General features: G+C 38.9%; 1 protein-coding gene across 1 annotated transcript; it reads right to left on the bottom strand.

The window, feature by feature from the left end:
• Window positions 1-2,666: 2,666 nt before the first annotated feature.
• Window positions 2,667-3,809, bottom strand: LOC140242881 (G-protein coupled receptor 84-like). The gene has a single exon (XM_072322629.1). The coding sequence runs from the start codon at window positions 3,807-3,809 to the stop codon at window positions 2,667-2,669; it is 1,143 nt and encodes a 380-aa protein (XP_072178730.1).
• Between the last annotated feature and the right edge of the window lie 10,035 nt (window positions 3,810-13,844).

Genomic DNA, 13,844 nt, shown 5'->3' with positions numbered 1-13,844 from the left:
GTCAAAATTGTTACAATCACATTACACTCTGCTTCCTCCATTTCTTTCCTCAAAATTCAGGGGGGGGGGGATGATTGTACAGGCCATCCCCCCCTCCTCCATTTCAGGGGGGATATATCCCCCCATCCCCCCGGGATTTACGCCCATGACAAGTGCTATCCATCAAACTTAATCAATTTCTGTTAGCTATTATGACTGGAAACCAATCCACTCATTCGGAATGCTATTATGATTGAATTGAATGATTTATGAAGGAGTTGTCGACGTATTTGATTCAAATGGGTTCCACACCCGCCGCCTGTATTATTCCATATTATTTTGGTGGCAGTTGAATGAAATGAAATGACACAGTGTGACCTTTCGTAGCAAGGGCAATCAACTAAAGTGGCCACCTAATCAGGCGTAAAACCGAACACTCTCCATAATATGATAGGGAATTGCTCGAGTAACGCTTCCATATGTTCTCATGGAAAAACGAAATCAAAGAGCTAAATTGAATTGAATATTTATTAGATAGATTACTGTTATTACAAAAAAAAAAGGGCACTTCGTGTTATTTGTGGCGTCCCGCAACGTTCCCATACAGATCCATTATTCACTAAATATAAGATTTTAAAAATTAAAGATTTGTATTTTTTTTTAACTTAATTTCAACACAAATGTACTTCACTGTATATTCAATTCAATGTTTATAAGGAACCAATTTTTCCATAATTATCCCACCAGACAATCTACTGAGTTTCATCTACCCCTTCTGAGAACATTATTGGCTCAGAATACATTCATATACACAGGCCCTAGATTCTGGAATTCATTAAGTTGTGAAATCAAAAATTCTCCTTCTTTGTATGCCTTTAAGCGTAAGTTGAAATCCTTTCTGTTAAACCATCTCTGATGTTCGTTTTTTATTAACCAAGTCCCAACAACCACAGGGTTCATCATCCAACCATCAATCAATTAATCTCTGAACTCATTAATTCATGAAATAGCCATCATATTTTTTACAAGGCTGTATGCAACCACCGGCTGTTTAAAGCATCTCTTCAATTCCCTCTTCAATTCCCTCTTTCGTTTCTTTGATCAGCGTGTAGGCATTCTCTTTCTTCCTTTCTTCCATCCATTTTCCACCTTTCTGTCTAGTCGTGTCATGTTATCGTGTGTTTTTTGTTGTGTTTTGTTCCGTCTTGTTTAAATTATACCTGTGTTAAGCATATACAAATAAGTATTTCGTTAGAGTTTCTTGAGTGGTTCACAATCTACAAGCTTGCTTTTTAGTGAACCTCTCAGTTCTTCTTTTTTTTTCCAACTGAAACATAGACTTGTATTATTTTGTGTATACATGCATATATATGTAACTTTATTATTGTATCATTTGATATCGTTTCCAAGTTATGTGTATACGATTGTGATAATAACCTAATTCATACTATGTTGTGTTCTGTTGGATAAAGGAGAATGAAATAAAATGAAATGAAATGAAATTCTATGTCAACGTTTTTTAGTTTTTAATGAAGCTGTTAAACAAGTCTCTATATTCTATTCAGAAAACATTTCGCTAACATCTAGCAGGAGGCAACTATTAAGTTGACTTTTAATACCTTTCCAAACAAGAAGTAAAACAAATTCAATCCTGTACCACCACCACCACCACCACTACTGCTACGACTACTACGACTACTACTACTATACTACTCATTACTGCTACTGCTGCTGCTGCTGCTGCTGCTGCTGCTACTACTACTACTACTACTACTACTACTACTACTACTACTACTACTACTACTACTACTACTACTACGTACCACTAGGCCTACTATATTGCATGTGCTTTGTGAAAGCAACGAATCAGAGGGGATGTGGACGCTGATTCGTAAAGGGAATTCAACAAAAAAAAAATGCTAAAACCTGACGGCTTTGAAATTTTATTTTACATAAGTGAACCTGTCTGAGAAGGGAACCTGTCATCTTGTGAAATTTGAAAATTTACGAGGGGGTAATTTCTAGAGATTGAAAAGAAAATCGTCGTGGGATCTTTGAACCTTACTTTCTTGTGAAAGACAATTAAGATTGTGTCACAACTTGCATCACTGTATGAAATAACGTCTTTTTTATGATTTGCAACATTACAGTGTTTTAACATGACAGGGAAATGGAAATCCGCATACGACAGTCATTATGCTTAAATGGTCGGAAACGTAAACTCATTTGATGAGTAAAAGTAAATAATTCATTCTTTTGACAACATGACGTAGGCGTAAAAATTGTGACGCGAGCGCCACTACAAAGTTTGATCGCACAAGACCTGAAGTTTTCCGCATAAATGTATTCATCATGTTCAGTATATCTAGCTATGAGAATTTTATTGATAACATGTTTTGACAGCATGGTGCCTAGATGACGTCATGGCTGGATAATATCACCGATGACAATATTTTATAGGCAAGCGCAATTATAGTGGACGAAGGGCTAGCAAAAATACTTTGGATTGATCATAGCTTAATGACGAATGGTGGCGTCTAAATGTGTTGGGGAAAAAGAAAATACTATTCTGACGAAAACTAGAGGAGACATGTACGTAAAACACATCGTCTTGGAGATGATAGGAGACATGGATCCTTAATTGTCAGCCACCTCCACCATGAGAAAGATACACAGATGGGGAGATTTTAAACATCCACACTGTGAATTTGCCCCAAACGTAGGCACCTGGAAATACCAAGAAAATCCACCAGCTTTTTGCGCATGTCGGTCTGTAGGGATGCGTACAGGATAGGATTGATACAACTGCCTAACCAGTAAATAACTGTGCAGGCTGTGTAAGCTTCTGGCGGGAACAAAGTGTCGGCAAAGGCTATGGTCAGGATGAAAATTGGTCCGTAGCAGACGAAGAAAACGAAGAACATTAAAGCGCATATTTTACTGAGCAACACCTCCTGCCGTGAAATACCGACTTGCTTCGCCTTTTTGCGAGCACGCGACTTCCGCTGTTGAGTGTCGTTGCTTGAATTAGAGCGCGACGTCGATGTCGTCTGCGCCATGATGCTCTCGTCTGTTTTATCAACCAATGTCTCACGGTCACGATGGGAAAACTCGCTGTACGCCGAAGTTGGCTCGGCGTAGGTTGATAAGTGTTGGCCCGCCATGTTATTTGGTAAAGTTCGAGTTGCTGTGCTGGCGCCACTGTGTGCATGTTCAGTTTGTATTTTTCGCGAACTCGTCACAACCGTGCAAATGATGCGGGCGTAACTGTAAACGGCGATCAGCAGCGTAATCAAAATTCCACCAAGTACCGACGCGTTGTAGGTCACCTTGGCAACCGATGAACCTTGCTCGACAATACATCGTCCATAGGATGGTATGAAGCGAGTTTTTGTCCATCCCATTCCTGATTTCAATACTTCGAGTCCTACTGGGATCGTCCATACACACAAAATCATCAAGGCAACAGACTTCCTGCTACGCAGGTACACATTATGGCGATGCACCACGCAGAAACACCTGTACAGTCCGAGCATGGCAATGTTATTAGTCGTGACACCTACACAAATGAAGGAAAGTCTGGCAGTGACATGACAATACATCTCGGAATACCGCCACTCGTTGGTCAAGTACGAGTCCATTTGGAATGGGACCACGGTTGTAAGTAGGAGAACTCCTGACACTGCAAGGCTGACGATGAAAACATTGGTGCGCGAGCGCAGACTAGATGTGAGGAGAATGCAGAGGGCCACCGCTGCGTTGCAGATGACACCAGCGAGTACGCACGGTACCGCGACGCTGATAATAACGGTCACTAAGAGACTGGCCATTACTACTGAATTTTCAAATATCCAAATTAGTTGGTTATGACCGCATTTTGGGTTCTCTCACTACCCGGAATACTAGCTAACACAGCTTCGCCTTCAATCTCACCATAAGATGGCTAGGATGACTGAGGTAACGGATAGGCAAAACTTGACGTACATTCATGCCTCAACAAGCAAACCATTCGCTATAAGTACAAGTGGTATAACGATCTTAGCGATTGCAAGAGTCACGTTCTTGTACTAATCATAATGACATAACGTACATTAAGTCAAAACGTCCGCAGTCTTTGATCAACAACCAGCAGGAATATTTGAGTTTGAACCCGCCTAAAAGGGCTTCCCTTTTCTCAGTCAGATACTTAAATCTACAGAGACGAGACATATTTCTAATATGTAATGTACAGCGGAGCGAAGAAATCAGCCACATTCAAGCTCACCAGCGGTTTTCCCGCTTGAAATATACACTAAATATCTGAAATAAGGAAGATTGACGTCGAATTGGAGTCTACATGCTCAGCAATCACTTTCCACAAGTAGTCATCAAACCCAGAAGATCCCTGGGCAAACAACAGACGTCATACATGGCCAGGGTATACGCTTGAAATAACCTCATGCCTTGTCAAAGTAATACCTCGCATATGAAATCCGTATCACAATCAACGCTTAGATTAAAACGAGGGCGTTATTTTCGTCACGTGGAGAGCTTTGCTTCGACAGCGTTTTAATTACGGAAACCAATATAAAATGAGATCAATTGCAGCCAGAAATCTTTGTCTTGACAGACAGAGTGTAAATTCAACACATTTTGTGCAGACAATATTTCAGCTTTTCATTAGTGTGTTTTTTTGTTTGTTTGTTTGTTTGTTTGTTTGTTTGTTTGTTTTTTTTAATGGAAAAGGAGAGCAGGAAGAACGTATCTATAGTAAAATCTGAATAATCACCCAGTGTCAACGGTTAAAATTGGTTTTACTCTTTGTCAACTCTCTACCAGATAAACGTGTGGATCACGCGTTTGTATGGCATAACACTTGTTCACTATTATTGTTTTTACTTGCTGGGAATTCTCAATAGATCACGTTTTTTCTCTTTGACTTCAGTCTTGAAGCGAAACATCCGTGTCCTAACTCAATTCATGAGACCTAAGAGCACACTTCGCGGTGATACTTGATACGATTCGAGACCAGTGCAGACAAGAAGTGTTGACCTATATACATGACACGTGACATAATCATACACATGCTTAGTTCTCCCAATGCATGCGGGGCCAAATTGTCTCATAATACACCGATACACAAGCCATCACATGTTCATCACGTGAAATTTGATTCGTAATATCGAGGAAAATGTTCAAACATCTCAAAATAATTTAACTCTATACCCATTGTATTCAAGACCTATGAAACCTCCTCCTAGATGAGATACCTGATAATCAAATTGTGTTGATAAAAGAGAAACTCGTAACTTATTCAATCCCACTGGCATATATTACTGCCCTAAATTCAATGAAGTATCACGGGGCAGATATCTGGACGTTACGTTTAAGCATAGTTATGAAACTGATTGTATTTACCATTCACCCATTCAGTCCTTTCAAAATGCTAGAATGCAATGACTTATACAAGGACAGCTCTACATGTAGTTCTTGTTTGATTGTTAGTACGACAATAAGTACAATTACACAGGCCGAAGTGACCTTCCAACTAGGATCAAGGATGAAGTTGAACATCAGTTGTGTTCTGTCGTGACGATGCCGAATAAACAGCCAGGAATATAATTTGTAAGTGGTTTCTTGAAACTACTTTGACAGCTATCTCCCTTAGACAGCTGTTCTTGTCTTGCTGTCACTGATTGACCCAAAGTTAAATGATCCTGAGTGGATTCAATGCAAGATTGAGAAGTAATATAAAGTATTGACTAGTACACGCAATTTGAAAAGATCTAGTTTAAGACACACTCTGTCCGGCTATTCAGTGAATGTTTATGAGCCCAAAAATTATCTCACACTCGAGAAATGTCGACATGGATCGCGTACGGATTCTCCTGGTGCATCATGTAGCACGATATCCCGTCTTTGTCAATCGCAGCTCCTTGGAAAGCTATACCGGGATGAAGATCATTCCATTGCCAATGGAGGTCCCAAAGCACCAGGATCGTGCAGTCCCTCTTATGTACAATAATTTAGAGATAGGATTTTAGGATAGAATTTAGGATCCACATAAACATAATCTATCCCAGAACAAAAAGTATGTTCCGTCATTATCGATATCATTTAGTGCCTATAACGTCATGTCATATAGTTTTGTTTCAATATCCTGACATATTTCACTGCCTTTAGAGTTGAAATATTGCTCTGTGCCTTTCACATATTTGCAGAGAAAACAAGGTGACGCGATTTCATAATTTTTGCAACACTTCTTTCTATAAACATCGGATAGCTAATAGGCAACGCGTTTGACACTCTTACTCGCTGCTTCAGTGTGGTTAGACGACGTAACACCATGGGTTTCCTATTCAAAGCCAGGTTATAATGCTGACGAGTACGACACTGGTCAAACGATGGTCATGATGACGATGACTAAAAAGATATGCGAACTGCCGAATAAGTGCCGAGAGGATGCCCAATGCTGCCGAAGAGGTCTCGGCAAACAGACGCAAAAACACTTTTTCCAGTGTTTCAGGTGATGAAAAACTCACAATCCTCAAAGGTAATGGTCAAAATAAATGTTAGCGCAAGTACACATGTTCCGTTGTCGGGCGAAAACACGTTCTAATTCTGGAGACATTAAACCAAAGTGCTGCACTGTGTCGCAACTAGAGAAGAGCAAACATCGATATTTTGAATCTGAAAGCAATCTTGAATTTCAAATGTGACGTCTCAACCCAAAACGGGAAAACACACGAGACACAATATATTAATGAATTTTGTACACAGTTGTCTCGCTCTGATATGCATAGTGGGTGGCTGCTAACCATGAAATTAAACAGTGGTCAATTAGATGTGGAGAAAATGACATCAACAGGAGTCGGGTGAAATCTATGTCGGCCTTATCAAACACTGAAAAATTCTTTGTTCGGCTTTAATTAAGATTCACACACGTGTAGAAATTCCGTTAATGAGTCCTCTCCGTGACGAGAACAACATTCACAATGCGAGTAGAACATCAGATAGCCGAATGAAGTTAATTTGGTGTACGTTGAGTATTCATGCCGCATCCTATGGTTTACGGCAACGTCTGTACACCATTAAATGGAAATCCGAGACAAGGAGCTGGTGAGGCTATAAGTTCCGTTGATGAGACACATTATTTAGTTCCCGTTACAGCAAAAACCGAAAGTGAAGCCAAGTAGTAAATGAGCCTCGTAATTGCCGACGATCTTTGCTAATAAAAAAAACGCGACACTAATTGCTCCAATATTCTCAGAAGACATAATCAGTCAAGCAAGAGTCAGTCAACATCCGGTTGGTTTTATAATTATGTTACCAAAGCTGCGATGAAGTATTTTCTGCAGTCTTCTTCTCCGGCGAGCAGAAAACGCTAAGCCACCACTCGACAACAATCGGCCGGTAAAGTGATACGCGATTACTTCACATCTCATAAAGAAAGTACAGTGGTCGCTAAGCGGACGAGCCGCGCTCGTCCAAATGGGGTTCTGCAGTAGTTGACTCCCAGAGTCGTCTCGAGCTATGCATTTCCGCAGCGTGTGCGTCCAGGAACAATTACAGTAACAATTTTCGAAGGAACTTCCGTTATAAAATTCTATAGCATCCTCATGTCATTGATGTCCGGAACTACACCCACCCCCCCCCCCACCCCCATAACACAAATGCCTTGAAGAAGAAAAATGTGTTTGTTATATTTTTGTTCTTCTTAGTAAAACAAATTAGTGAAATTGTGATTCAATTTGTTTTATGGTGGAAAAAGAAATTATACATACTGGTATGCGCTCTTAGAGGGATTATTATACGACGCTCGTTGCTCTACCAGCGCACATGTAACGTTGTCATATTTTCAATAGACCCGCTCTTCTTGAAATAGTCAATCAAGCACACAAATGCATTCGATTCAAACTCAATCATACCAATAGGACGAGATATGCGTATTCTTTTCGCCCTCAAAAATATTTTTCCGTAAACTATATAACTTTTAGAATTTCTAAAAACCACTTTTTGTTTTCCATTGAAATAACTCCAATTTGCACCAACACACGACTAAATCGGAGTACATGGTCTGATGAGGAAAGACATCAAACTGAGTTTATTTGAAAAAAAGAAAACACTCCACAATGATTTAAAAAAGGAATGATCATGAAATTTGTTTTACGTAGTACTGAAAATGTGGGTAAAATGTTGCTTGGTGGTTTGGCAGAATCAAATCTTCAGTGCTCTTTTAAGCGGCATTTAAATTGTGAAGAAATTCCGAAATCACAACAACTTATCATTCAATCCGTATTTCTGCAAGTCCAAGGTCCTTCGAGAGGAATTATTAATCATTGCACACAACCTCATCCTTGATTAAAATCAACTTGACCCTACAGGATCAAGCTCCGTGTTGATAATCGAGGCTACCTATAGTCAATAATCAGTGCTTCCCAAGGATGCATGTCAGATTGTTATTCCAGCCATCAACTGCTTGTTTCTTTTCCTCTTTATAGAACAATCATATAGAAAGTAAAAAGAAAGTGAAAAGAAAAGAAAGTCCAGCAGAGAGCCATTAAGAAGAGGCACATATTTTGATTTTGTATGATTGATTTGTTCATTTGATCAATAAAGACTTCAAGAAAAAAAAAAAAGAAGAGGGCAAGAAAGTGACAATACAAATCCGAAATCCCAGGGTACGATATAAGTATGAGATTTACTGCATGCAGACTAATCATATCGTGAAAGTGATACTCTCACTTAAATATCAGTCATTTGTTTCATGATAGAATGTACACACGAACTGTACTGTATAGCCTGCCTTCCCGTTAGTACACATTGACGTGACGTCACTGGATTCGTGTCAAATTTGACCTATCATTCATTGTTAGAACCAATGTTTGAATGTGCAGTGTTAAGTTGATTTAATGTGCTGCAGGTGTGAGGGTACTGTAATCGCATAAAAATGGGATCTAGCATGTCTGGTGTGTGTGTGGACTTTCGTAGTTTCCAGGTTAAGCAGTATTGCACGAACAGGTATAATCTGCCATGTATCGGCATGGCAAGGCATCTTTTTTAACCCTTAACATGCTAAAACATCCTAGCCTATATACAGCTGTAAACTGTCATGCACAATATTACAGCGGCGGAGTTTTGCAGTGGTAGTTGTTCCGGGGGTTAAAGCACTATATACACACTGAGAAAACATTGACAGTTTACGAATTTTAAGTGGAAGTATACAAATTCTTCAATAATTCATGCAGTTTAATAGGCTTAGCTCTTCCATAAGCAGTGATCCGGTTGACAGTTGCCCATTATTATCTACATCGTTCTGCACCAATTAACAAATTAGCACTGAATATCCTGCCCATGCCTTTAAATCCTTACAGTATATAGGATATTATTACCTTTAAATCCTTACAGTATATAGGATATTATTACCTTTAAATCCTTACAGTATATAGGATATTATTATTAGACTCACCTATAATACAAGGCCTGTGCGACAGGGATGGCCGGGGGTGGGGGGCTTGGCCCCTACTTTTTTTTTTTTTTTTTTGATGATGATGATATGATGTAACCACTCGTTCCCCCCCCCCCCCATTGGAAGCCGAGTGCCTGTTGTACCAGAGTTTTATTTTTTAGTTTTTTTTTTCTTTGTTTTTTGTTTTGCTTTCTTTGTTTTTTTTTTTGCTTGTTAGCTGATGAAAACCGGAAGTGGCACAAGAAATATATACTGGGCCCTACTTTAACAAAACGTTGCGCCGGCCCTGTATTATCCCTAGTGTTTTACATAATTAGCGTGTGTGACGTTCAGTGGTAGTGAACGGATATAGAAATGAACAAAACGACAACTAACAAACAGACGAAAAAAAAAAGGTATCAACAGTGTGGCATCAATTCTGATACCTGGTGACTTCTATAATGATATGATGTTGTGCTAGAGGCGGTATACAAGAGAAAAGTCCAATAGAAAATAATAGACTCGACGATGAGACCTGGACCCTGTTTTCCTGACATGGGAACTACATCGAGCCAAGTAATGAACTCAAATTTGGGACAGATTCAGATCAAACCTAGTTGGGAAGGATACACAGACAACCAAGATGTATTCTAGAATGTGGCAACGTGGGAGCCAGACATTGTTCCCAAATGACTTAATAGTGAAACAGTTCATATTTTTTTAGCACTGCGTGATCGCAAAATTGTCCCTAAGATCAGTTGAGTTGAACTTAGTATTGATTTTAGCGCTTATTGAAACAGCCCCATAGACTAGACTTAAAAGGGCAACTTTACACAACATGAATGTTTTGAAGCTCACTCAACCAACCGACCATTCTTAAAGGGATGGTACAGTATTGGTGGAGATGAGAATTGGGCTTTTAACTTTTTGCGAGATACCAAGAAAACACTTATGATATAGTACAGAGCATACCATTTTAAGAGGAATTCAAAGTTTAATTGATGAAAATCGGGTTTGAAATGACTGAAACATCCAAAAACAAAGTAAAACAAAGCGATCGTACTAAATTGTGGGTCCCACACTTTACTAGAATTGCACTATTTTGGATATCTCAGCCATTTCAAAACCAATTTTCATCAAATAAACATTGAATTCCTCTTAGAATTAAATGATCTTTCATATTTCATAACAGGTTTCTCATTATCTCACCAAAAATGTTAGAAACCTGAAATTAGGTCTCAACCAAAACTATACGATCCCTTTAACATCCGCCCTACAGTTCGATTTGTATAGGGACTAGAATACTACGAATTCTCTTTATCTCAGATCATGAACTATATCTCAGATACCATGGATACAGAATATAAGCAATTGCTGGAAATTACATCATTGCAGGTGAAAGATTGCATGACTGTAGTGTTTTATAGACATAATAGAGAACCAACCAAGATAGTAGATAGATAGCTAGATGGAGAGATAGACAGAAAGATAGAGAGAGAGAGAGAGAGAGAGAGAGTCTTTCATAAGAGAAAAAAAAAAGATGGAGAGGAAAATGGGGCATTAAGGATTTAGAGTTCTGAGACAGCTTTTGCACATCATATATATGACAGCGAGTGGACGGAGCATCCAATTAAGGAGAGTTATATTCGTGTATAAAGAACGTTGATCGTGTAAATCTCAGTGATGATCAAAGAGAGATGGAGGAGAAAGATGATGATGAGGAGGAAGAGGAGGAGAAAGAGTAGGAGAAGGAGGAGAGAGAGAGAGAGAGAGAGGGAGAGAGAGAGAGAGAGAGAGAGAGAGGGTTGTGGAGAACTGTTTGGAACTAGAGGCACTTGAGTGCTATTGATCGGTGAGCATTAAATTGAGCAATTCGAGGAATTCTACACTCAAGGGCACCATTCACCTGTAAATAGCCCACCATTATGGTTGTAATGGTCATCAGGATTGGCGCACTGGACTTGTGCATCAGTTCTAACTGATAAAATTAACCCCAAGGGCGAGCAATAGTGGCTGCCATTATTCAGCGGCCTCATAAAAACCACCTGTGAACAAAAGTTCTAATTGCCTGACAATGGGCAGTCTGGGCAAGCCCACTACCTCACTAAGGAAACATTCCCGTGATTGGAAGAATGGTTCTCACCTCATGGGCTACACGTCAAAAGGCCATTGAATGTTCGTATCATAATATCCATCATAGTATAGTAGAAGGTCACTGGTCTTAATTATGTTTCCTAGCAGGTATGTTATTGGCATGACCTGCTAATTACAACGGGTCTATTAGAAAACTTGTCCGGGTATAAGTAGGGGAGTTTATGATAATGCAATGTATCTATGTGTGTGTGTGTGTGTGTGTGTGTGTGTGTGTGTGTGTGTGTGTGTGTGTGTGTGTGTGTATGTGTGTGTGTGTGTGTGTGTCTGTGTGTGTGTGTGTGTGTCTGTGTGTGTGTGTGTGTGTTTGTGTGTGTCTGTGTGTGCGCGTGTTTTTTAATGTATATGCTCATGTAAGTGAAAATGAGTTATATGATTCAATATATTCAAGGGATATGTATTATGTTTGGCATTGGTAAATATTTTCTCGTGAAGAAATTATCAGTAGTGGGATTGATTCGAGTTATCTATGTTGAAGAGAGATTATTTGCAATATAAATTGGAAAAAAAATGAATTTGTTTGTGTTTGAATTGTATTTTCATTGTTTTTGTTCATTTTACACAAAGAATGGGTTAATTCATTAATGATTTGAATGAAGTCAATAAATATCAATGAAAAACAAAAAAGTGTGTGTGATAGTGCGCATGTATATTTTCGGGGTTTGTTTCTGTTTGTGTGAAAGCCTATACATTTTGTATAACAGCAACCCACTACTGGAATCTGTCTCGCTTTGTGCAAAGTATAATGGGCACGTCAGAATCCTAGTGAATATCATAGGTTAAGGGTCGTGGTCGAAGTATTCCCTACATCTATCAGAAATTCTAATAGGCAACATTCCAGTGTTTTTAGTCCCAGAGCAGGCAGATGCTGTTGTGTAATGGTACGAATAAAAATAAATGAGTTAGATATCGGTCGGTTTTATAAGAATTAGTAAACAATAAATTCGTCTGTTTGCCCATTATATATCAGTTGTATTGATTTTTGTTTCCTTTGTTTGTTTGTTTGTTTGTATTTTCTCTTTTTTGAGGGGGTTCGGAGATATTGAAATTCATTTGGTATGTTCTTTCTAAATATATTCAAACTTTTGACATCCCATTTCCACGCCGTTGTTCTCGCTATGTCAATATATTTTCAGTAATGTTTTCTGTTGTCTGGATGTCGGACAACATCTAATGATGCACAAATAGATAATAATAGATAACAAATAGATAATTTATTGAACCCAGTGTTATTAAGTGTATCAAAACCAGTGACATGAACAAGTCAAAATATGTTCGCCTGCTCCGTCTTTTCCGAAGTTTAACCCTCCCCTCCCCCTCCCACACACACCTACACATACAGGAGCACCACTAGATTGTGGCTCCGTGGCATTTCCTCCGGCGAGAATGATTGCTCCCATAATAAAATATCTGCACGCTAAGCCAAACATGAATTCTACCAAAAAGATGTAACCCTAACCCTAATCCTTACATTAAACTAAACTCAAAACTCCATTGCAACCCTAACCCTTATCCCACGTCCGTGGAGAAAATATGATCGGGACAATTGTCGCAGGAGCAAATGTTACCATACAGTGTCACCAAGGTATTGAGTGTCGTTACTATCCTACGTCATCACTCGCTTCACCGTATACCACCTTTCATATTGCGATAATAATACAGTCGCCCCGTTCTGTGAGGACGATTTGGTAGTGAGACATTCGAAAGATTAAAAGATACCAGACACATTATATCTTCCATATAATTTACAAAGCTTAATTATCATATGGGGACTAAGCATGATAACATAACTTGCACACGTTTGGATACCCCTAACAAACTCAGAATACATACAATATCTAATTTTATGTAGGCCTTCCTGTATGCATTCATCAAAGGCATTTTACTGGTATAATATGATAATTATTTTCCACTTATTGGCATTCATCTAAATGGATCCCGTTTGATATATTTGATAGCTGGCGTTGATAACGTGCTCCAGGTATAGGTGTTCTTTATTGCATAATTTTGAAATGGCAGCTGCTAATGTTATGTGAATGTTCAACCTTCAATATTTTTCCTCTTTTTATAATTTTGCGAGTGTCTTCTGTCATACCTTGGAAATAATTTGCAAGTGTATTGCACACAATGCTTTATTTTACATTGCTGCATGGTGGAAATAAAAAGGTTAGTTCACTTTGACTTAAAGGGATCGTATTGTTAGGTTGAAACCTAACAATACGATGTAGGCCCCATCATATTTCTGACATTTATTTGTGATATCTTCAGATGAAAATAACCATTTATA

Source organism: Diadema setosum, chromosome 19 (assembly GCF_964275005.1).
Source record: "Diadema setosum chromosome 19, eeDiaSeto1, whole genome shotgun sequence".
Classification (NCBI taxonomy): Eukaryota; Metazoa; Echinodermata; class Echinoidea; order Diadematoida; family Diadematidae; genus Diadema; species Diadema setosum.
This window is presented reverse-complemented; position numbering and strand designations above follow the sequence as displayed.

Coding starts and splice junctions, on each gene's coding strand:
- LOC140242881 (XM_072322629.1), bottom strand. CDS start 3,809: ATGGCCAGTCTCTTAGTGACCGTTATTATCAGCGTCGCGGTACCGTGC.